The sequence below is a fragment of the Euphorbia lathyris genome, chromosome 8 (genome assembly GCF_963576675.1).
Source record: "Euphorbia lathyris chromosome 8, ddEupLath1.1, whole genome shotgun sequence".
Lineage (NCBI taxonomy): Eukaryota > Viridiplantae > Streptophyta > Magnoliopsida > Malpighiales > Euphorbiaceae > Euphorbia > Euphorbia lathyris.
In genome coordinates this window covers 70,228,750-70,252,970 of record NC_088917.1, presented here as the reverse complement: position 1 = coordinate 70,252,970, position 24,221 = coordinate 70,228,750, and the positions used below count along the sequence as shown (strand labels likewise).

At 31.7% G+C, this 24,221-nt stretch overlaps 2 protein-coding genes across 2 annotated transcripts; one reads left to right on the top strand and one right to left on the bottom strand.

Annotated features, from left to right (window-relative positions):
- The first annotated feature begins 2,865 nt into the window (after positions 1–2,865).
- LOC136204251 (transcription repressor KAN1-like) lies at positions 2,866–8,699 on the top strand. Its single transcript, XM_065995473.1, has 6 exons — positions 2,866–3,580; positions 4,744–4,820; positions 5,124–5,169; positions 6,585–6,669; positions 8,216–8,267; positions 8,414–8,699. The coding sequence occupies exons 1-6, from the start codon at positions 3,010–3,012 to the stop codon at positions 8,483–8,485; spliced, it is 903 nt and encodes a 300-aa protein (XP_065851545.1). The 5' UTR covers positions 2,866–3,009; the 3' UTR covers positions 8,486–8,699.
- A 9,769-nt stretch (positions 8,700–18,468) lies between these two features.
- Positions 18,469–23,888, bottom strand: LOC136202913 (annexin D5-like). The gene is made up of 6 exons (XM_065993897.1): positions 23,653–23,888; positions 21,991–22,136; positions 21,473–21,691; positions 20,083–20,298; positions 19,891–19,980; positions 18,469–18,956 (listed from the first exon to the last, which is right to left on the bottom strand). The coding sequence occupies exons 1-6, from the start codon at positions 23,726–23,728 to the stop codon at positions 18,753–18,755; spliced, it is 951 nt and encodes a 316-aa protein (XP_065849969.1). The 5' UTR covers positions 23,729–23,888; the 3' UTR covers positions 18,469–18,752.
- Between the last annotated feature and the right edge of the window lie 333 nt (positions 23,889–24,221).

Here is a 24,221-nt window from a genome sequence, read left to right as displayed (position 1 = left end):
CATTCAAAGTTTCATTTGCTCTAAGTGGTGGAACATTAGGTCCTCTATGCTCCACAACCTCCCAAAGACCTTGAGCTTTAAGATAATTAAGTTTGCATTTTGATAGCCCAAACAGTGTAATGCACGCTTGTAAAAATTGGAGGAGCTATTAGAACAGAGTTGAAAGAAGTCATTGATGCAGAAAACCTTAAAAAAATGGAGTAACCACAACCCTTAAAAAATGCAGCTCTAATACCACTGTTGATTAATGTAAATCTCCAAGTATTGTAATATAAAAATTGAAGCTTAACTCTACCAAGAAAGTAAGACTTAATAGAATGAAACTTCTCTTGATTATTCATTTTGAAAATATATTAATGTTTTAGAGCATTCTAGATACTTGATTAGAACTTTATTACATTAGAGTATTATAGATATATTTATTTACAACTATCCAAAATCTCATAACATCTCGACTTTTATACATTCTATCTTAACTTTAAGACTAACAAAAAAATTACATCAAATATATTATCAAAAAGATAAAATATCCAGAAAAAATCTCACTTTTGTTATCAGAAACATAATTTTTATTGGTTAATTGGTTCGGGCTCTAATATCATGTTTTGGATAGATGAATGTATTGTTCCCCGCAGTTGCAAATCAGTTGAATTTCTTATAGAGACCATCTTTATCTTTCAAAACTAGTGACCAATTTTCAACTCTGACAGGTTGGCTTCCATAGCTTCATGTCCCTGCTTAAGTTGTGACAAAGTAAAAAATGCAAAATTTTGCAACCGCATGATTGCGTTTGTAAAAAAAAATACCACGTGTACCATTTGCAAATCTGTATAATCACATGGAATCTAATTGTAATTAACCCAAATAACTACTGTATATGGAAAAAAAAATTGAATAATTACCTTTAGAAACATACATATTTCCTATAATTTTTTGACACATTTGCATTTCCCGACTTTAGTTGTCCACACATCTTTTATTTCTATCGGATTTCTTCAATTAAAGATATCAAAGTTTGAATTCTTCAAATTCTTGAAGAAAATGCTACTAAATAATTTATCAATGGAAACTGCTTCTAAATATATTTGAATCTCTTAATGAAATAAGAACAAAATTATAAGATTATATTATTTAATGTAAGAACAAAATTATAAAATTGTATTATAAGAGTATAAAAAATAAAAATAATACATTAAACAAAGCTAATACATCATCAAAATTAAGGGTTGACGAAGACTTTGGTTTTCAATGGCTAATAAATATAATGGGAGAATATTATCTATCATGTTTTATATATAAATCTATTTGTGACTTTTGGATTTCCTTTACTTTGTATTTTTTTCCATCTTTTTGTAACTATTTACTTTTTTTTGGACTAATTTTGTAACTATTACTTTTTTTGGACCAATTTTGTAACTATTATTTTTTTATTACTATAATTAATGGACTAATAATTGACAAATTTTTATAATTAATATATATATATAAATGAATTTTCAATTTTATTATTATTAATTACTTAATTTTTTTTTTTAATTTTGAATTGAGCTTTTGATATTTATATTTGAACACATTAGACCTCCTAATTATTTCTCTGCCATAAGCCCTTGTAAATTAGTTAGATGTAAACTCTAATTAGTTAAAAGAAAATTATTAATTTCATTTAATATTTTTTTATAATTCAAACATTAAAAGTTTTACTTCCGTACTGTTAATAAAATAAATTTTAAAAGCAGTTAAAATAAATAACAAATGACTTCCATCATTCTCATTCTTCTCTTCCCAAATCAAAGCGGATCTACTTTGAGAAGCTCCTACCGGATTCGATTGTGTGTTCTTTTGTTGTTTTTCTTATTCAGTATCCATATATTTTGCAGATCTCTATATGTGTCTGAATTGTATTTGTTCCCAATCATTCTTTTATTTATATCTTTTTCGGATTTAGCAAGTGCGGAAAAGATTTATTTTATACGTGGATCAATAGATTTATGTGGTTGCAACAAAAGAAATGACTCTGATCCAAATATTCGAAAGGGTCTGAATGATGAAGATCGGATTGCAGTTGCTCTTCTACGGATTTTGATTTCCAAGAAGTATATGTTTCATTGTGTTTTGTGTTTTTTAAGTGTCTAAGAATGTACTCCCTTCATTTCAAAATAATTGTCACTTTTGATCAAATTTTTCCATTTCATATTATTTGTCAACTTTTTCTTATTTTACCCCTACTAATGAGCTTAATATTAATTACACTTTTTGCTATTTTAAGTTTTCAATGTATGGAGAGAGGTTCAATTTAATGAGAGACACAAAAAATGATAATTATTAATGAAGAGAGATAGAAGGTATTCTAGTCCATGTTGCATAAATTTAATGTCAATCAATCATTTCCTTAATATATGTGCTTTGGTCAAATGACAATTATTTTGAAATGGAGGGAGTAACTTTTTGTAATAATCAACAACAATAGTAGAAAGATTATTAAATACTAAAAGTTATAAATTCTTCAAATTTATAAGAATATTAGTATTAACAAATACATACATTTGTATGGTCATAGTACACACATACATTAATTAACAATATCAAAGAGAAGACATATGGTATATTTTGTAGAAACATAATCTCAATTCCATTATTAATATTATTATTTTAATTAAATAAAAAAAAAATTATTATTTTAATTATATTATTTATTGAAAGAAAAGGACTTGATTGAATTAATATATTCTCTTTCTTTAATAATAAAATACCATACCATATTCCCATCATTCACATGAATGATTTTTAACCCGTCGTCTCCGGAGAATTTAAAATATAAAAATAAAATAAAAGAAGGTCTTGTTCAACTGTCGTTTTCTTATATATACTCTCTAGGTTTAACACCAAAACGCAGACCTTTCTCTCTCTTTCTTGCTCCTGCACCACCACACATCTCTCTGTAATTCCTTTTCAGAGATATAATGGGTTTACCTTTGTAAGATCTTAGAGATAACATATACCCACTTGAAAATGTCTAGTAAAGTTAGAATCTTTGATGATCAGAATCAGATTCCAGACCTTTCTCTTCAGATAAGCCTTCCAATTCCAATTCCAATTCCAAACAGCAGTTCACCTCCTTCTTCAATTCAAATTCTAGGGTCTCAAAATGAACAAACAACTCAGCTTTCTCTTGCAATAGAAGATGATGATGATGATGAAGAAATTAGGGAAAAGAGAAATCAAGTTGTTGATTTGTGTTCTTCTTCAGGATTTAAACCTATAAAAGGGATTCCAATTTATAATTCTGGGGGGATGTTGGATCCTAGATTTTACTGTAATCATCAAATTCCGTATTCTGCAACTTCTGGTGCTGCTTCTTGTCCAGGAGTTGATTTGAGAATGAGGATACCACAGTATCAGTATCATCAATACCAGTATGGGGATGGAGGAGGAGGAATTTATGGAAATGGGATGATTAGATCGAGGTTTATGCCGAAGTTACAGCAGCATAAAAGGAACATGAGAGCTCCGAGAATGCGATGGACGAGTTCTCTTCATTCTCGTTTTGTTCATGCTGTTCAGCTTCTTGGTGGCCATGAAAGTACACTTTCTTTCTTCTCAGTCTATACTTTCTTTCTTTCTTTTTTTCATAATGAGAATTCTATAATACTTCCTGAACAATACATCCGATCAATCAATTGATTAGAACACGTTTTCCCTTTAAGCTATCTTTATCTCCTAAACTATTATTTGGCAATATGTTTTCATAACCTATTAAAATTGATGAAATCTTGATCAATAACCTATCATAATTGGTGAAATCTTATCAGTAATTTACAAATTTTGGATAGTTTAAAGAACAAATGTAGATCAGCGGCCAAAAACAAACATTTTGCATAGAACATGGGGGCAAAGAACATTTTGCTTAGGTCAAAGCATAAACTACTCCAAAAATATGTTGAAGTTCTCGTGTTTAGAATGAATTTTGAAAGGATAGAAAAAAAAAATGGAAGAATGGGGGAGAGAATCCAAAATTTTTAAGGAGGAAGAAAATAGAACAGAATAGAATTGAAGAAAAGAGAAATTCTATAATACTTTGAGATGCACTCTACCAATATGTTTTACACATTTAGTTTTTAACACTAATCATTTCATATCTGATTGATATATTCATTTTTATTTGAAAGGGATAAGTCGTATGATTATCGGAGGAAAGTAGATTTAGCATCTACCTACAAAATGCGATAGTTTTAAACCTAATAGTGCATTTCAAGTGTCATTACCTCATATGTGTTTTCTTCATATTCTGACCGCACCCTAACTTCTCGGGTAATGAGCACCAAATAAAATTTGAAATTAGACATTTTCCGGAGATGGAACTTGAAGTTAGAACATCTCTTAAATGTTAGGTTTAAAACCATACCGAAGGATGGTTCCACCGAGGTTCAGGGATTTCAGCACTTACTTATCACTGAAAATTATATGGAAACTTTCAATTTTTTTTTATGTAAAAACACAAAGAAATATCAATTTAACACCTATAAATTACAATAAACACCCTTTTTAATGAATTCTGAATCCGTCATTGTACGTGGAGATTAAATTTACTCTACCCGGATAACTTACCTTGAAATTTGTGTTTGAAATGGGCACTATCTTCCACTCTTCCTTTCTCTTACAAGTGATGTTAATGTTTCTGTTTATGTTGGGATATTGATGAAAGGGGGCAATGTATTAACAAATGGGTAATGTTAATAATAATAGGGGCAACACCAAAGTCAGTTCTAGAGCTAATGGATGTCAAAGATCTAACACTAGCTCATGTCAAAAGCCATTTACAGGTACTTTTCTTACTTTTTTTACACATATTACTGGATAACATGAAAAACCCTTTTAAGAAAAAAGGAAAAAAGAAGCTATCTTTTTCTGTCAATCTCTAAAACTGGCACAAGAATCAATGTAAAATGAACAGTTTGAACCTGTTCTTGAATGTGATAGTAGAGTAGAGGACAAGCTCTACTTTTTTTACACAGATAAAAGTAGGCATCATTTCTCAATAATACAACCATATTTACTGCACCTGGTTATTATACAATGAGAAAGAGAAGATGAAACATCTCATTTTTATTTTATTTGGCTTGTAGATGTATAGAACTGTTAAGAGCACTGACAAACCTGCTCCTTCATCAGGTAAAAATTTGTCCACTCTTTTTTTAACTGCATAGAAAGTTGAATCTGTGATTCCTATTTTCGATGATTAAATTTTGACTTCTATTAGGGGTGTAGATTTCTAACACGGTTTTCTATATTAATAAGATAAGTTTATCAATGTTTTTGTTGCATTTATGTTAAGTAGAAGGATTTTTATAATCGGGTTAAAAGTTGGATAAAGCTCATCCGACTTTAAAACTGTAAAGAAGTCGGACGAAATTTGTCCGAGTTGCTTACAAAGTGTGTAACCTAAGGTTTTAAGTTTGAGTTTTGTTTTGTAAAAGAGAAGCCGGATGAACTTCGTCCGACTTCAAGTTGCAAGGAAAGCCAAGAGTTTGGGTAGTTATAGTTTATTTGATTGGCTTGAAAGCAAGATGAAGTTCTTCTGACTTCTTTGTCGGGAAACGTAAGCAAACTTAAATGCTTGGATGACATTTTTTGTAAATGCTTGGATGATACTTTTTGTAAAGAAATCAGATACATTTCGCCTAATTTCTTTACAGTTTTGAAGTCTGACGAACTTCATCCGACTTTTGCTCTAGTTAACTTAACACTGTTGAAGGAATAACTTCTACAAGGCTATTTGAAAGGAATAACAAAAATCCTAAGTAAAATAAAATAGAATTTTTTTTAGAGAAGTCAAAAAGCATTTTTAGTGTTTAACGAAATTATTTAAAACAAAAGTTGAAGTAGATAGTTAAAATTTAAGAATAACTTTTATTATTATTTGCTGATGCACGCATTAAATTTATATGAATGTTTCACAAGTTTGAAGCATATAATACAAACTCTATGTTTGAAATTCTATATTGTCACCTTCTAATATGAGGCTTAGATAGCATGTATAAATTTCAATAATAATAATAATAATTTTTTACAGCAGTAATAATATTTTTTTACAGCGACCCTGATAAATTGTTCATTTCAATCAAATTGAGTTATTATTATTGATTTTTATTGTTATTGTTAGAACACAATTGATTTCATTTTCATTCCAAATTTGTGTACTCATTTTTTTAACATAAATTAAATTAATAAAACACTATTGATTTCATTTACATTTGAAATTTGTATTTTAAAAGTTTAAATGAAATATTATTTAGGTGTGATTTTATCTATAAATAAACTGTAAAAAAAAAATATAATGTAAGACCTAAATGAAATTAATACAATCTTTTAATTGAAGATCTGAATGATCAGAGATCGGAATGATAACATGTAACTCGAATTAATTTGGATAACGGATGTTATTAATTATTGCCTAGTATAAAAGATCGGAATGATTATAGATGTCAAGATGTTTTTTTTGCCTAATACTATAAAATAACATAACATGATTATAACGCGTAACTCGGATTGATTTGGATAACGGATGTTATTAATTATTGGATCAGATGGATCTGGAGATGAAGATTTATTGTTACTGAACCACAAAGGAGCAGCAGCTAATTCCGAAACTCTATGCAGTAATATTTCTAGGTAATTCTCTATCTCTTACATAAAGATAAATGCTTCGTATTAAATGATGTTGTCTGAATGTTTCCATTCACACTGAAAAACACTGTCCATTTTAGACCTATTCCCCCACAATTATATCTTATACTTGGATTTCACTTAATTATTTATTACCCTGTTTCTTTAAATATGGCAAATTATTTTAAGGAACTCCGGCTCCAATTATTCAAATAAAATGTACAAAATATAACAAGTGTTTTTTGAAATTTTCTATATTAAGAGAAATCCCTACCTTCTCCCATATTTATAGGGAGCAAAACCGCGTGGCGGATCGCTTGGCAGCTGCTGGGCATGGGGGATGTTAGGTGTTTCTACCCTTTCCGTTCCTCCTTCTTTTCTGTTACCTTCTCTTCTTGAGGATAGGATTGGGGTCAGTCTTCCTAAACTGATCCCGGCTTAGGTTTTTGTTTTTTTTTTTTTTCTTCCCTTCTTACAAAAAAAATAAAAAAAAGAAATCCCAATTTTAAATTTTAAATATCTTTTATAAAAGAAAATCTTTGTATTATAGTATATACACTTTTTTAAAAACAATTAAAGATATACTCAACCAATCCTCCATTATTTGGATATACTGGTGATGGTACAAATTAATAATATATAGAATAGAATGGGTCCATTTCTTTAATTTTCTTATTTAATAAAAAATTAAAATATATAATTAATTTATCTTTCTCTTCTCTGGCATATTGCATGGCTGACTTAAGGCCATCAACATAGTAAATCTAAAGGAACTATAAAACAGCTTTTCTTTCTCACAGCTTTTGCTTTCCATTTTCTTCCTTTTTTTTATATATATTCAGCATGGACATGTAATATATATATATATATATATAATCCAAACAATATTTTTTTTTCCTTCACTAAAATATGCATTATTGGAATATGTGTGTATATATTTTTTTTGATAGGGAAATATATATATATATATATATATATATATATATATATATATATATATATTCTAATTATATTATATACTAGAGCTTTGCATGCATACTCTACGTTCATTGAGCGAGACTTTAATGTTTTGCATAAAAAAAAAAGTTAGTGGATGCTCAAACTCTCTAAACTATCTCTGAATCCATCATTGAATGCGGAAAAATAAATATATTCAAAAGTTGCTTAAAAAAAGTATATATATCAAAAAGCTTTTATTTAATTTTTGAAAATATTAGCTAATTAATTATTTTTTGTTCTGTTCTTTTGGCCATGGGGTGTGGACCTGTGTTCAGTAATAATAGGACCTCTTCATAATTTTATCATCTATATATATTAAGCGTTTGCAGTACTTTTAAATTCTATTATTCTAGCCATTATTAAAAGAATGATATTTTAAACTTAAATTCATTTTTTTCTTTTAAAAGTTAGATAATCATTTTTTTCTTTTAGCTAATTAATAACAATCCTATAAAAGGAAAATATATGAACATCCGACCAATTAAAAAAGTGATGAATATTAATTATTAAAATTTTGAAATTATAACTAACCGTTTGCAAAATTCTTTTACAGCAAAGGACGTTGGGGAATTAGACAGCAAGAAGTATCCGGAAACCAATTTCAGGTGATTGAGATTACAAACTTTTAAACCACAGTAACATCTTTGCAAATACGCGAAACAATAATAAAGGCGGAAAACTAGTTAAAAGAACAGAGACCGAACATCCCAACTATGAATATTTACATTATTCTATATTTTCTAATTTGCAGGAAAGTGATTTAACTCCAAGCTTGGAATTCTCATTAGGAAGAACAGATTGGCAAAGCAAACAACATAATTGAATATACCAAGAGAGGGTTTTCTCATCAGTCATATTAATTTTTCTTTTTAAAAGAAATTCCACATATAGATAAAGGTATAATTACTTTTAAGAGTGAAAAAAAAGTTGTAATATATATAATATAAAGTTAAAAAGAGATTCTCTCTATTTTATATGTAGCTCAGATGGAGTTGAAACAATCTCCTATTTTAAGTAAATAATAATAATTATGTACATATATCATATTCTATTCATGGAAATGAGTTGAGGTGATGTTAGTCTTTTACATAATCATATTGTAATGAATGAATGAATAAATAAATATGTTACTAAAAAATGGATAAAAATATAATTTTGCTTTAAATTTTTATTTAAGAAATAAAAGTTGAGGTGTAACATTGTTTGTAAAAAAAAACAATTTTATTTCTAACGTCATAAATAATATAATTGTGGGTCTAAAATTAGGCTAATTGATTTAGATGTTATTAACAGAGCTATGTCTTTATTCATGGATTTTGTTATCTCTACTGTATATGTGTGTAATATTAACATTCATCAGCAACAAATCATAAATGTGTCTTCAAGTCAAAAAGATGAAAATTTATGTAGAACATGAGAATGAAATATCTACGTGTGGCCCTCAGAACAAATTCATTTATTTTTCAATTTAATGTAAATAAAAAACATATAATAAAAATTAAAAATAAAGTTTATGAAAAACATTCTACACGTCGTGTGGAACGGTTTTAGTCCCTAAGCCCACAGGCCAAAGATATCCACACGACGTGTGGCATAGCCACACGGCGTGTCGGTAGCATGGTAAAGTTTATGTCCAAGAATGAGTTAATTCACACGAGTGTGAGCTATCTCACATGCCGTATGAGACATATATTCAATGCCTAAAAGACATGTGAAAATGGAAGCCACACGCCATGTGGTTTGAAATTCCAACAATATGCACGCATGGCTCAATGATACAGGACATCTAGCAAGCACCAACTGAACTAAGGGCTCACACTTGAAGTTTGATGCCTTACTCACACATGGACACAACCACAAACAATCTCTAACCCAAGAAAGTAGGAGTTAATGGGCTGACGTGGCAAGGTAGTGGGAGTGAAAATAGGAAGAAGTTAAGAATAGTGGACAAAATCTAAGAGAAAAAATTAAGAATAGTGGTAACAACCTACTAACAAACTCTTCTCAAAAAACTATAAATAGCACCATAAACCTCATTCAAAGACAACAACAAAACAATCCCAAAAATACTTACACCAAAGTCAAATTCTTAGATTCCTAGCTTTTTTCATCATAATTCCTAGTTTTATTTTGCTTTTCGAGTTTGTTTAACTTCAATTAGATTCTTTAGCAACTTGTTTTTAAGTTCTTTACACTCCATCATTAAATTCTTAGTCCAAAAGTTACTAATCTTTTACTTAGAAGTTCATTAAAATCAATTTTTATCAAGTTTTTATAGTTTTTGTCCAGTACTTTTCCATTCCTATTTCTGACCTTTTGTAATTCATTTTTGCTCTCAATTCCTTATAATCATTCGTTTCTAACATTATCAACTTCAATTTAGCTTTTTGTTTTGCCTAATTACGTATCCGGAAGCGCATTTTACAAGCCATTCTTCTGACCATAAATAATTTTAGATATTATGTTTTCAGTTTTTTTTATAATCTGCCCACTTTTTCATTTGCACGTTCCCGAATGTCTCAAATTCATTTTTGTTCCAAATTTTTAGATCAACTTATTCTTGACTTCCTGAGCTTGAATTTATCCTTTTGTTTTGTTCAATTCCGTGTTTGTAAACTTTAGTACGAGTCTTCCAAAGTTGGGTCCAGATCTGCCCCTAACTGTAATTACTTGTTCCATTTTTCAACCCACTCAAATACTGATTGAATCGGAGATCTAGCTAACAAAGTCAGCTTCGTGGTGTTTGTGAGTCCCCAAGCCTACATCAATTCAACGTCTCGCTGAAACAGCCAACTGTGGCTCCAAGTTTGTGGTTGAATTTTTTGATTTCATTTCATTTATTGTATTTACAATTCAATTCAATTCATGTTATTCATTTGTTTCATATTCAACTCAATTGATTTAGCTATATATTGATATAGAATTATTTCAATTGTAATCATTTTAATTATTTGTCTTGAACACATGTATTTAGACTCATATTTACATCAATAAATATCCAATTTTTACCAAATATTGTGTCAATTTCTCAATTTTGTTCTCTTATACTTAATCTTCCTTTATTTATCTGCAATAACCGAAAAAATATTAATTACCTAGCAAAGTTTATAACGGCGATAGAGACCTAAGAGAGATTTTTCAATCCTTGTGTCCCTCGCTAATCGTTGCATTTAAATTTCAAGTTTTAGCGCGCACAATCCATAAAATTAACCATATTACTCGAGAAGAAACTTCTCTAGCATGCCTGCACCTAAACCACATGTGACAAGATTAAAAATTAGCATATTCGTGAAATATTGGTAATAATTTTTGGCACGTCCAGTGAGATTAATTACTCTTTTTTTTTGCCAAAAATTTCATAGTACTTTTTTTAGCAATCTTATTCGATTTTGATAATTTATTTGATTTTGTGTTTGTTCCATACTTCTGTTTTATATGTGATTTTATTTATTAGTTGATAATTATGTAAATTTCTTTGGCTGGAATCACTTCCCTGTGAGGTGCCGTTGGAATCGGCGGGGCACACTCCAATACCAAATTTAGTATATTATTTGAGAATAATAACAATAATTGACAAGAGTTTTAGGGGAATCAGTAAGCATGCCTAGAATACTTGAGAGTAGGGGTATTTATATAGGTTTTTGTAACCTTTGATATTAATGATGTATTCGAACAGTCATGTCCTTATTCCCCTTAATGGCTATTAATTGTCATTTAATTGTATCTATTCCCATTCATGGATGACTGTAAAGGTGATGTTTTGTATTTTTAGAACCGTTAAGGCGTATGTACGCTCTCCGTGAGAAAAATGGTGAGTCCCTTTTACCCGCTCACATCGGGGCATATCTTGTTATGTCGTGTTTTTGTCATGGTCCACACGGCGTGGCATAATGCTAGAGACTCCTTCCTTTCATTATTGCATATTTACCCCTGCATGAATTATCATTAACTCCATATTAATCATACGTTTAATCGTCAGTAATCGTCATTAATCTTTCTTCTAGAAGGAATAACGGTTTTCCATTATTTCTATTAATTCACCCTTATTCCTTACTCTAGAAGGAATAATTTGGGATGTTATCAGAAGCACCCTTTAAAAGTTCAAAAAGCTCTTTCGGGCTGTCTAAAGCATTTCTTGCATTTAATGCCTTTATATTAAACATATTTCCCCAGACCAGTAGGAATGGGACACGACATTTAAGCTTTCCTGCTTCTCTAAGCATCATGCTTAACCCGAAAGGTCTTCTTATGTTCCATAAGCTAATGAAAGTGCTTGAGAGTCTAACTCAAAGAACTATCCCTTCTTGACTTGTCAAAATTTACTAATCTTTTTGGCTTGGACTTGATAATTTCTTATTATCAAGCTTCCTACGTACACCATCAATTCTTTTGGGAATAAAGCCACGTAGTTCTACCGTCATTCTAGACATTCACCACTCTATGCTATGTTCATCATTTTAAGCTTTATTCGCCCTTCTAGGATTTTGGCACTCTAGGCACTAGCCTTTACTTATTTTCCAAAGTGTCTTTACTTTGTTTTTGTGAAAATTTCGTTTTCCATTTGCCATTCTATTTTGCATGGCGTAAGTTTCCATTCAAGGATATAAATAGGCGGCCAACCATATACAGTTATTGCTTTTAGCATACGCTTTGGATTCTCCATTCTAGACTTTATTCCTTTCTCAAAGTATTTCTTATTTGTAAAAATTTCACTTTTCATTTGCCAGTTTTGGCATTCGACATTTCAGATTTTATTTTCTTCATTTGCCATTCTTGGCATTATATTCTTCATTTGCCATTCTTGGATCACTTAAACGTTGGATCTATGGATCACCTAAACGTTTTTACAACAAGCTCTCCAGTAATAATTAGTAGTGATAGTCAATCTGCTATTACTTTTTCTAAGGATCAAAGATTTCATAGTAATGCAAAGCATATTGAAATCAAATATCATTTTGTTAGAGAATTAGTTGCATGCAAAGAAGTCTATATGAAATATGTTTCGACTCATGGCATGGTTGCTGACCCTCTAATAAAACCTGTTAAGAGAGATATTTTTGTGAAACATATTAGGTCCCATAGATTACTTAGGATGTAAACATATTTCCATTACATGTAACTTTTGTGACATGTGTTTCATATTCAATAAAGTGTCTTTTTGAATCACCTATAATACACGTGTATGTAAATATTGTATTTTAATGTTTGTAATTGAGCATGTCAGACAGAATAGCAGCTCACTCACATGAGCGGTTACCCTCATTTTGTTAATTGTGGTGACAAAGATAAGGATGAGGCGACTTTTTGAGTAAACGAGAACTTGCTCAATAATTGACGTCGTCTTGCAGTAACAATGGATCTAGATTCATTAGCATGGAGGTTAGAAATATACATATGAGTGGATAATATATGTATATAAAAGATTATTTATAATCTCAGATTTCAATCAGAGTTGCTTGAATGAAATCTTCTGTCTTAGATAGCCGAATGTAGTCCTATAATGAGATAGACTAAGGTTAGATGGTATGGCACATCGAAACTGAAACCTTCATATGGTGTTATTTTGAGCATAGACATGCACTTTATTTAGATGGAAGGATTAGAACATCATAGCACATGTGTTTCATACAATGTGTGCTTTGTGACCAAAAGATGGAAAAAAGGACAATCTCGCTTTTTTCCTAGCATGAGAATCTCTACGTGAAAAACAAGTTTTTTCTCAAATTGTTATCCTTGATGCCCTTAACTAGTTCAAGAAGTGTAATTCAATTTTGCTACTTTGAAGGATGCCCCCAGGAGCTAGGTACTAATTCAGCTCGGACAAGGGCCAACTGGGCAAGTAAAATGAATTATTATGGAAAGAACGTAATAAGAGGGAAAGACTTTATCAAATTCACATCTAGTAGTCCTATATTTTGTAAATCTGGATAGTTGTGCATATATGCACGCTTGTGAATATAGATGAACTGTTGAGATAATGACAATTGCAGTAGATGTGATATAAATTCTAGAATAAAGCATATCATTTCTTAATTACACACGTAATTCGAGAGGTTGTATATCTCCAAGGAGTATACAACGTTTGAGTTTTCGATTGTATGTCGGTCGCACGAACTATTTACGAGTATGAACAAGACAAAGTGATGGAATATGTTTCCGTTACATGCGAGTGGGAGATGTAAGGATAAATGGAGTAAATGGGTGTTGGCCCATTTACTGATCCATTTATGGCCCGTCTGTAACCTAATCCAAATAGGATTAGGATTAGGATTAAGGTTTAACCTAGCTATAAATAGATAGCTAGGAAACCTAAAACCCTAAGACAAGAAACATAAGATAGAGACTCTCTTTCTCTCTCTCTCTCTCTCCTACGTGCCCCTTCTCTCTCCCTTTGTCTTTAAGTTGTGCTCTTAGTTCGTGAATCAATGGTGATTACTCCTTTGGTGTGGTAACCTCCTAGATCGGTAATACGGAGCCAATGTCAATTACTTCTGCTGCTATTCAACGGATCTGCGCTACAAGAGTTAAGCCTAAATATGTTGATTTACTTAATGATTAGATCCGGGTTCATTACACGTCCTTTAGAGGTTAGAGAAATTCATCAAATTTCTCCATTAAAGCCTTCAAGAAATTGAAATGATAAAATTTCTAGATGTATAACTAGATCTGGCCATGGGCCGGGCCAGACGGATACCCGAACCCGTGGACAGATGTATGTGTAACTAACAAATTTTATAATAACTTATTTCTCAAAATCAGTGTAAAAGGCAAATTACACTTGACATATAACATAAAAGAATAATAATTGAAAAAGAATAAACTTAACTATTGAGTTAGAAAAAATAGATATAAAGGGGATAAATTCTATCTCTTTTTTTCTTTTCTAAAAAAAACTTTTTTATAATTAAGGAAAAAGAAAAAATCTTTTCAATTGTGTGTTTAGTAGGGCCCTTGTAGGTAGTAAGATGGTGTGAAATCTTGAAATTGTGATCTCTTTTTTATATGATAATTTGATCTTTTGATTAGATTTCTTGATAAGGAAAGCAAGAAAAAAGATAGTAAATATTGCTGTAAAGACATGAAGAATATTGGGTTTAAAACTTTGAGATTGGAAATGACATTTAATGAATAATTACTAAAGAATAAAGTTAGTAAGTGCATAAATTTTTGAAAATTAGGAGCAATTAGCCAATCCACATCATTGCTTTATTATTAGTAGGGTTTCTATGTTTTTTTTATTCCATGTTTTCTAGCTTATATGTTTATTTTTATTTTTATTTGGCATAATACCCATTTGGCTCCTTATACTAAGGTTTCAAAGTCAATTAAGACCTTAAACTATTAAAATCATCAACCAGATTCCTGAACTAACAAAAAATCATCAATCGAGTTTCCATTCTAAACAAAAATCATCATTTGAGGTCTCATCGAATATTATTCGGTTGAACAGTTTCAGACCTTCTTCTCCAAACCTATTTTGAACCAACACATAAATTATTACAGCCTATATCAAATATTCACAGTTTCTGATTTTAGGATATGATGGAATTTGATTGATGATTTTTGCTTAATTTAGAGACCTAATTGATGATTTTGATAGTTTAGGATCCTAATTGATTTTGAAGCTTTAGTTTAGGGACCAAAATGAATGTAATGTCTTTTTATTTAAATTGAATTGAATTGAATTTATTTTGTTTGAATTATGGGGTGCATTATATGTCCCACTCATTAATCCTTTTTGTTCAAATTCAAAAAAGTCCTACAACAGTTTCTAATCTATATTTTTAAGTAATCTTTAGAATCCATATCTTGACTCTTTGACTATGTAATGATGCTCAAATGACAATCATACTCTTAATAGGAATTTTCTTTAATATATGCTTCGTCCATTTTAAGAATATATGCAACAAAAATGTACCTATACACATAAAATAAAGGCCATAATACATCAAGAGCTCCTGAGTTTATCGATAAAAATAAAAGTAGACTGATTTCCTGAACTTTGTTAGTGTCTTACTAGCTCTTTAAACTTGTTTATTTCGTATCACCAGCTTCCTAAACTTATCCATAAAAGTATAGTAGCTCCTTGAATTTTACAAGTGTTTCACCAACTTCGTGAACTTGCTTATTCTGTAACAACTAAATACAAAAACCATAATACTAACTCTCGATCCTCACTCATTCGGTTTCTCAAATATGCAACCCTAACTCTTATAATAGGTTGAAAGATGGGAGAAGAGAAAAAATTACCTCTCGAATAGATGAAGATGTATTTTTAGAATTTAGGTTTAATAAGTTTTTGTATTTAGCTGTTAAGGAATAATCAAATTTAGGGAGCTGGTGAGACACTTGCAAAGTTCAAGAAGCTAATATACTTTTATGGACAAGTTTAGGGAGCTAGTGAGATACTAACAAAGTTCAGGGAACCAGACTACTTTTATGAACAAGTGCAAGGAATTAGGCCTACAATAAAATAAGAAAATATTAAATATTATTAATATTTTCTTCATATACTCTTAATTAATAAAGTGTTTTTAATGAATAAAATTTTAATTTAATTTATATTTAAGATTTTTTTATAGTTTTTCGATTTTTCGGCTCGAGAGTCGTCAGGCACCCTTTAGATGAATCATCTCTCAATTAAAGATTTCTGCATACGACTGAACAAGAAGGGGACAGAAAGATCGGTCTCTACACAAACACGGACAAAACGACCACTTGCAGTGGAGGTCGTTTTCTTATCGACACGTATTGATTTTTCAAACATATTACCAAATGGTAAGCAAGATATCCTCGCCATAATATTGTACTGGAATTTCATGAAAGCGAACTCAAACCATGGTAGCATTAACTATGGACTTTAAAGGACTAAAATCGAGGGACGAAGTTCAAATGGTCAAGTAATGGCCTTGAACAATCAATGGGCCCTCCTTCATAACATGTTCACTATCTCCATCTTACTCGAATTTAACGAGAAGAAACTCTTGCCAAGGTCCATTATGTCGACTTTGTCCTTTGGTTCCACAATTTTTAGTGCATGCTTTTGAAAGGCGATAAATCCAATATTACGACTAAGAAGCTTGATGGTTAGGCATCTTGTCAAGGTTGGGCGAGTTTCCTTTTCAATTTGCAAGAAGTGGCCGAGGCTTCAAACGATTATCATTAATAAATTTAATAGAAACCAATTCTTTTTCCTTTAAATCAGTAAGGATTCGATATCTATCATTTAAGTGTTTCCACAACAGATCTCTAAAAGAGTAGGACGAGCTTTTAGGCAGAGAGGGGTTGACACCACCTTAGGTGGTTCCGATAGAATGCTAGATGACGACGACAAGATAGGTGCAGATTAGTTGGAGAGAACGTATACATTAAGATTTTATTTTATTTTTAAAATAAATTAGTTTAAAGAAATTTATATGAAAATTTATTTTTAAAAATTTACATATAATTATATTGAGTAATAATTTCAATTATATCAAATTAATAAAATTATTATTTTTAATATATTTTAAGGATTGTGATTTATAAATGATGAGTATGGTATATTTTTTAGAATTTAGAATTTTTTTTAATTAAAATATAAAAATATATTTTATTTATTATATATAAAAAATAGTAAGATATTAAAAATTAATTTTGATAATATGGTAAATTGTGACATTCGAATAAAAGACCCGACAAGCAGTGAACCCAATAACTAGCCCAACAACAACTCAATATCAACTCGAATAGTGTGACATTATCTTTAGTGGCTCTACAATTTAAGGAATTCAGGACAAAATAGCATCTACGGGCCAGCTATTAATATATTATTAAAGGCACTTATATTTTATTTCGTGAATTTTAAATTTTATTATAAAATAAACAAAATTATCAACTAAGTATTTTATCATAATTTATGAATAAACAAAGGGTTAATTAAATTTGTGCAAATTATCATTAAAACTTTATCTTGTACTTAATATAAAAATTCCTTAAAAAGTAAACGGTGTCAAAATAACTGATAATAATTTCTAAACTACATTTCCCATGAAATCATTATTTTTGAAATTTTCTCTTTCTAAATTATCATTTTCTCTTTACTAACAAACAACTCCTAAATAACTCAAAACAAAAAAATAAATAAATAAAATATCATTTTCATCAACTCTACAATTAAAGCCGGCAAAGTTATACATGATCTGATTACATGACACGAAACAACACACAATTTTAGTGTTTGAATTTAGCTTAATAAGTAACGTGTCATTTTTTGGTTGACACGAAAATATTTGGGTTAGGTAGAGATTGACTTGTTGACTCAAAAATGACACAAAATGAGATAAATACTTAAGATTATTATCATATTCTCACATGTCTTTACATATCACCTTAATAATGTAATACAATTACACTTATTACTTGTAAACACGATTTGAACCTCTTACTTGTAAACACAATTCAAACCTCCTAAATTTCGACATGTCATCCTTTTTAATAGAGATAGTAAAATTACACACAACTCTTAAACACATTACACAAATCTAACATGATATTAACGAACTTTTGGATCATCAATGTTAACATCATAATAAAAAAGGAAATAAAAAATTTAGAAATATAACCATATTCTCCTATATTTGTAAATGTCATTATTACATGCATAGTAAAAAATTACATGTGCCTTTAAAACACGACATGAAATGGACAATTAAGTTTAGAGGCCATAATGAAAATAAGTGAATTCAGGGGCCATGGCTGTAATTTACCCTAAACATGTGCAAGGAGCAAAATTTTAGCTTTTTTCAAGGATTCCAAGAATGAAAATCATTACCAGACCCAAGCCAAAACTAGAATAATAGCAATAGTTTTACTTTACATGGCAGATTCAATAAAATATTTACTAGCTGGACACACAAACCTAACATAATTACAAGAGAATCATAACTTCAACTACTAGAGGTCAGTCTTCCCCTTTTCCTCCACACCAAAATAATTAATTTACAAGACAAAACAATTGAAAAAACTGCAAACTTGCTATCTATTAGCATAACATTTACATCAATGTCCATAATTAACAAACTTCATTTAGCATATACATCACAATTGAGCTACTGGTTCGGCCCCAGGAGCGAAAGAAGGAAAGTTCGATAATTTCCGGATGTTTCGGAGTGAACTGCATTGTTCAATGTCTTTTTGTACTTCTTAAGATATTCACCTTTTATATATTGCATATCAATCTCAGTTCTTGTCACAATAACTCTTATAAGTGTGCTGTCATTGGTACCTAAACCTTTCATTGCCTTGTGCAGAACCTACAAAGTTTTAGATATGATCATGATTCTTGTAAATCAACTCGCAATTTAGTAATAAATCTTCAGATGAAAGGAAGAAGAAGATTCTAAGGCCTGATGAGATCAGTCTCCTTTAAGACTAGAAGATTTTGTCACAATCGACAATCACCTCCCCAAGGTACAATGTGTATCGAATTATCACCGGAAACCCAAGAAATGAGGCAAACGAATTGAAACAGAAGTTCTGGCAGTACTTACAAAATGAAAAATTGTCCACAAAATCAATAAAACCAAAAGAAAAAAAATATATCTTGGCATAAAATAGCATGACTTTCACCAGAACTATATGAGCATGATAATAAAACACTGGATAAATTATACCCATGGAGCTCAACTTTGTCCTTACCTTCTTTATGGCCCTGAACTTCAAAACCGGGCATAAAAGCCACTGAACTTTTTTCCCTTTACTGATATAAAACTCCCTTAACCTGATTACCCTCCATTCTAGAATTGATGAAAATTATATTCTATGCAACTTTAATTCTTTAAATTTTCGGTTTTGAGGTCATATAGGTTCTTTTTGGTTAGGTGAGAAAAGACGGTTATTTAAAGAGAGAAAGCTCCGAACACGGTGATTCAGAAAATCGAAAACATGGGTTCCATAGGTAATGTGGTCTTAAACAACTTTAATTCTTGGACTTTTCCATTTTGAAGTCATCGATGGTCAGTTTGAGGCGGTTTACTTTCGTAAAGGATTTTTATACAAGTAAAGGGCTAAGTTCAATCACTTTTATGTCCGGTTTTGAAGTTCATGGACCATAAAGAAAGACCGACCAAAGTTGAGGGGCCATTGGTGTAAATCAATTTACCCTGAATTTCACCATAACTATATGGACATTATAATAAAACAATAGATTACGACATGGAGTTAGAAACGTAAAAGAGAATATATTACCTTTGCAAAATACTTCGCAGGATTTTCGGAACATTGCAAAATTGTCAATAAAGCATGTTTGAAATGTCCAGATGTTTCACTCTTCACAACCTGAGATAAGACTCCATTTTAAATTTCACATCACAGAATTTTCAAGCTACTGACAAATGAGAAGATATTAAGAACAATTGAAGTAAAAAAAAAAAAAATTACCTTTTTTAGATATTTACCGTACATGTTGTAATAAGCAAGATTTACAACAGCCAAATGTGCCGCGCTTCTTTCACTAAATATGCGGATGAAAACCTTCTCATCAGTTCCGAATTTCTTCTCCCCTGCTTTATAAAGAGCCTTAGCATCATCTTGAGTCATCTGGTGATTAACTTCCCGCCCTTCAGACCGTGGTACGCTCACATACGCAAGCAACAGCTAAATATAAAGTATTCACGATTACACATCAGCGAAAAATCTAATGCATGTCGATAATGAATATGAAGTGAAAGCAGAAAAGGTTGCAAACGTGCTGAAAAACAAATTTCCAAATCCACGCATCTACAAGCCTAGGATGCAATCAATTAAGATCGAATTGAGTAGAAAGGGCCTCCTATGTTGCACGGAAACTCTTCTCCCATATCCATTTCATTTTCTTTTTCTGTTTCCATTACCGTTTCCTAGCTATAATTTTTTAAAAATAATGTTTCTAAGTGTGAGGGCGAGCCTTGGCGCAACGGTAAACGTTGTTGTCGTGTGACCAAGAGGTCATGGGTTCGAATCTTAGGAGCGGCCTCTTGCCAAATAAATTGGCAGGGGAAGGCTTGCCCCAGTACACCCTTGTGGTGGGACCCCTCCCTGGACCCTCGCTCAGTGGGAACGCGTAGTGCGACCGGGCCGCCCTTTAATGTTTCTAAGTGTCCGAAGGTCACAGGTTCGAGTCTTAGGAGCGGCCTCTTACTAAAAAAAAAATTAGCAAGGGAAGGCTTGCCCCCAGTACACCCTTGTGGTGGGACCCCTCCCCGGACCCTCGCTTAGTGGGGACGCGTAGTGCACCAGGCCGCCCTTCTTCCCTTCTTCTTCTTAATGTTTCTAAGTGTCCGTTTTAGCTTCCGTGCAACATAAAGGGCCTCTAGTCCATTTCGATTTCTAGTGTACACATAAGATCTCAATTGAGAGAGTAATCACGTAAAAAGTGTCTGATCAAACTCGAACCTACGCAGATTCACCTATAAAAAAAGGCCAAGATGGAATTTTTTTTACCGAATTACAGATAGAAGCATTGAAATATTCATAACAAAAGGAAGCTCGTACCACAGAAAGCCCTATATCGAAGAGCAAATACAATGATTCAGGTGCATCAAAATCACGTAAATAACTAGAAGGTCATTCCAAGACAACAAAGTACAGAGTCGAGAACAATTAACCCTGAAATGTATCATAAGCTATTGCTTTTGAATAGTGTAAGGAAGGTTAACTAATACTCGAAACTAAAAGCGCATGTTTGAGGAGTGAAACTCCACTATGTTAATAGAGCAAACAATATGGACGATCAAAAGCAAGTCGACTAATAAGGAAATTTAAGAGTGGAGAAAGTAAAAAGAAAATTTACCTTTTTATGATCTCCGGATGTCTGTCTTTCAATATCATGCTCCAAGTATACCCCAAATTTTGCATGGTAATGCTGCTTAAATACCTGTATTTGGGAAGGGGTGCGAGAACATATTACTTCGTTTGCAGCTTCAATATTCAATGTTCCGGGCGTTAATGCCTGCTTCACGATTATGGCATCACGCCCAGGTAGATCATGCATCCACAAAAGAACTGCTGTCTGAAAAAAAAAACATATATGAATACACATAATGAATTCTCCTACAAAATAACATGGGCAATGATCGCCACACCACGTATGCACCCCCCGTATGGCTGCATTTTAATAAGTACATAACAAAAATGTAGAGAAAAACCAAACCCGGTTTTATTAGGATTTTGAAAATATATGCTTATCCATAATCACTAGAGTTTTTCCCCTGATTGAAATTGATACCATATATTTACATTATGGTTAACATTAATTTCAAAAGTCGAAAAAGATTGAAAAGAATTCTTAACAAGATAGATAATCGGTACCTCCAATTTGCCAGTTAGTTCTGAAGTCAAGCGTTTAAAAAGATCAGAAGAGTAGATTGTATTGTACTCGTGTATGATGAGTGCACGTTGTGTTGCATCTCGATGAGCCAGTATATTGATCACAAGAGAGGTGTCGCACCCCAATCCTAGCAAAAAAGCAAGATCAAAGCTTCTCAAAACCAAATACTAATGTATTTGCTCAAACTTTTCTGATCATACATGCCAAAAACATTCTTCGTCAAAATTATCATCTACAAATTTTTATTTAATTCATTCAAGACAATAAAACACTACTGCTCCGTGTTCGTATTTAACAGTAGCCATCATAATTCTTCTGTCTACAATATTCTTGCTCCTCTGATCTATTTCCTTTTAATAAATCTTATTCAAATAACAAAAAATTGTTGCATAGTATGATTACTTTCTTATTTACATATGTTTTCGCATATCTATCACTACTACTATATCAAAAACAGTTCAAACTTGCATTGAAAATAATGTCAGCTGTTGAGAATTAGTCCAGCTCGTAGTCGATAAATGGTCAGGTTGGCCCCTAAACTTGGATTTATGATGAATTTTGCCCAAAATGAATTTTATTAGGTGTCAATTTTAACCATAACTTGTCCTTTTTTGTCAAATTAGTCCAAAAGCGATGCGTGTATGATTAGTGAATTTTTTTTGGACCGATGAGACCCAAAAAGCGAAGTTGAAATGCCAAACTAATACCAAAAGTTTAACTTGGGGCAAAATGAACCTACAAACTGAGTTGAAGGGCTATGCAATCTAGGGGGTCAGGAGGGGGCTTGAGCACCCACTCGTAGCCGAAAACTCCATTGAATCCGTGTATGGAGCGCTTGATGCGCCGGTTAGGAGGACAGAAGAACATAAGAGTGGCAAAGGGATGTAGTGGTGAGGAGTAGGGGAAGACCTAAGCAAACTTGGAGGAGGGTGATCGAGAGTGATATGAGTTTATTAGGGATTGAGGAAAATATGGTAATGGATAGGACAGAGTGGAGGAAGAGAATTTGTGTCGCTGACACCACTTGATTTCACGGTTTTATATGATGGTTCATGTTAGCCGATCCCGAATTATTTCGGGACTAGGGCTTTGTTGTTGTTGTTGTAAAGGCGCCCCAAAAAAACAATCAATTAAGCACCCATAGAAATTGGAGCACCCTGTTAGTGATCCTGGATCCACAGACCTCAATGAGGATTTAATGTGGAATTTACAGCTTAGCTACCAATAAGGGCTAAATTTTGACCGAGTGGGAATCCAAATCTCAAACCGACAACCAGAGATTCAACCCCTACTGCTAATTACAAACCCTATAAACTACACTGAAAATGTTGAATTAAGCAATTATACAGATAAATTCCACTATTTCTATTGTTCAGAATGCTAAATCATTGAAAACAAAAGAACATAATCAAAAAAGCATCATATGGAATTATCTAGCGTATCAACAAAACTTCCTTAAAGATTTAACTTTCCTTCTTTTCTAAAAAACAAATCAGAAACCTCCAATTATACAAAGGCAAAGCAAAACAATAATTTGATAACTTTAGAAAAGAATAATCAAAAGTAAATAAATAAATAGAGGAATGATGAATCAAAAAAAATCCCCAAATAGAAAGTGAAGGGCTGGAATTGTGAAAGTTTACCCTTAAAAGCACGGTAGAGAGTCGCCGCATCGTCTCTAGGGGTAGTAAGCACCGGCGGAACATTCAAAGTCGACATTTTTTACAAAATCTCCAAATAATGAACTGTATTCTTCGGTTTATTCAGATCTATAATTGATCATAAATTTCCCGTTTTAATTTATGTCGGTACATAGATGGTTTGTTGGTTTATCTACTTTGACTTTTATTTTCTTTCTTTCAAGCCTATAAGTACAATTTAGCCCTTATTAGAAACAGGATACTATAGGTACATGGCTGATGTGGTGTTATTTTTTAGAGTTTTTGCTGATATAGATATTTTTTTAGAACATCCCGTTTATCGTCAAATTGGCACCTGTCGTTCAGGTGTCCCATCTTTCGATAATGGCTTTTCTATGGTTTTGTTATATCAAAAGCCTTGAATTCCCACCCCTAACCACGTGAAACGACGAAAATACCTTTTTAAGGGTTTTGGGTAGAAGAAAGGATTTATTTTTCTTTTTGCCTTTCCAAAACGCGGACGTGACTCGACCGTATGGTGAGGCGTGAGGCTATCACGTCCCACCTTGCGG

Coding starts and splice junctions, on each gene's coding strand:
- LOC136204251 (XM_065995473.1), top strand. CDS start 3,010: ATGTCTAGTAAAGTTAGAATCTTTGATGATCAGAATCAGATTCCAGAC. Junction 5,170..6,584: donor CAAACCTGCTCCTTCATCAG/GTAAAAATTTGT, acceptor TTATTGGATCAG/ATGGATCTGGAGATGAAGAT. Junction 8,268..8,413: donor TATCCGGAAACCAATTTCAG/GTGATTGAGATT, acceptor TCTAATTTGCAG/GAAAGTGATTTAACTCCAAG.
- LOC136202913 (XM_065993897.1), bottom strand. CDS start 23,728: ATGTCGACTTTGAATGTTCCGCCGGTGCTTACTACCCCTAGAGACGAT. Junction 22,137..23,652: donor TCTCTACCGTGCTTTTAAGG/GTAAACTTTCAC, acceptor CTTTTTTGCTAG/GATTGGGGTGCGACACCTCT. Junction 21,692..21,990: donor AACTAACTGGCAAATTGGAG/GTACCGATTATC, acceptor TTTTTTTTTCAG/ACAGCAGTTCTTTTGTGGAT.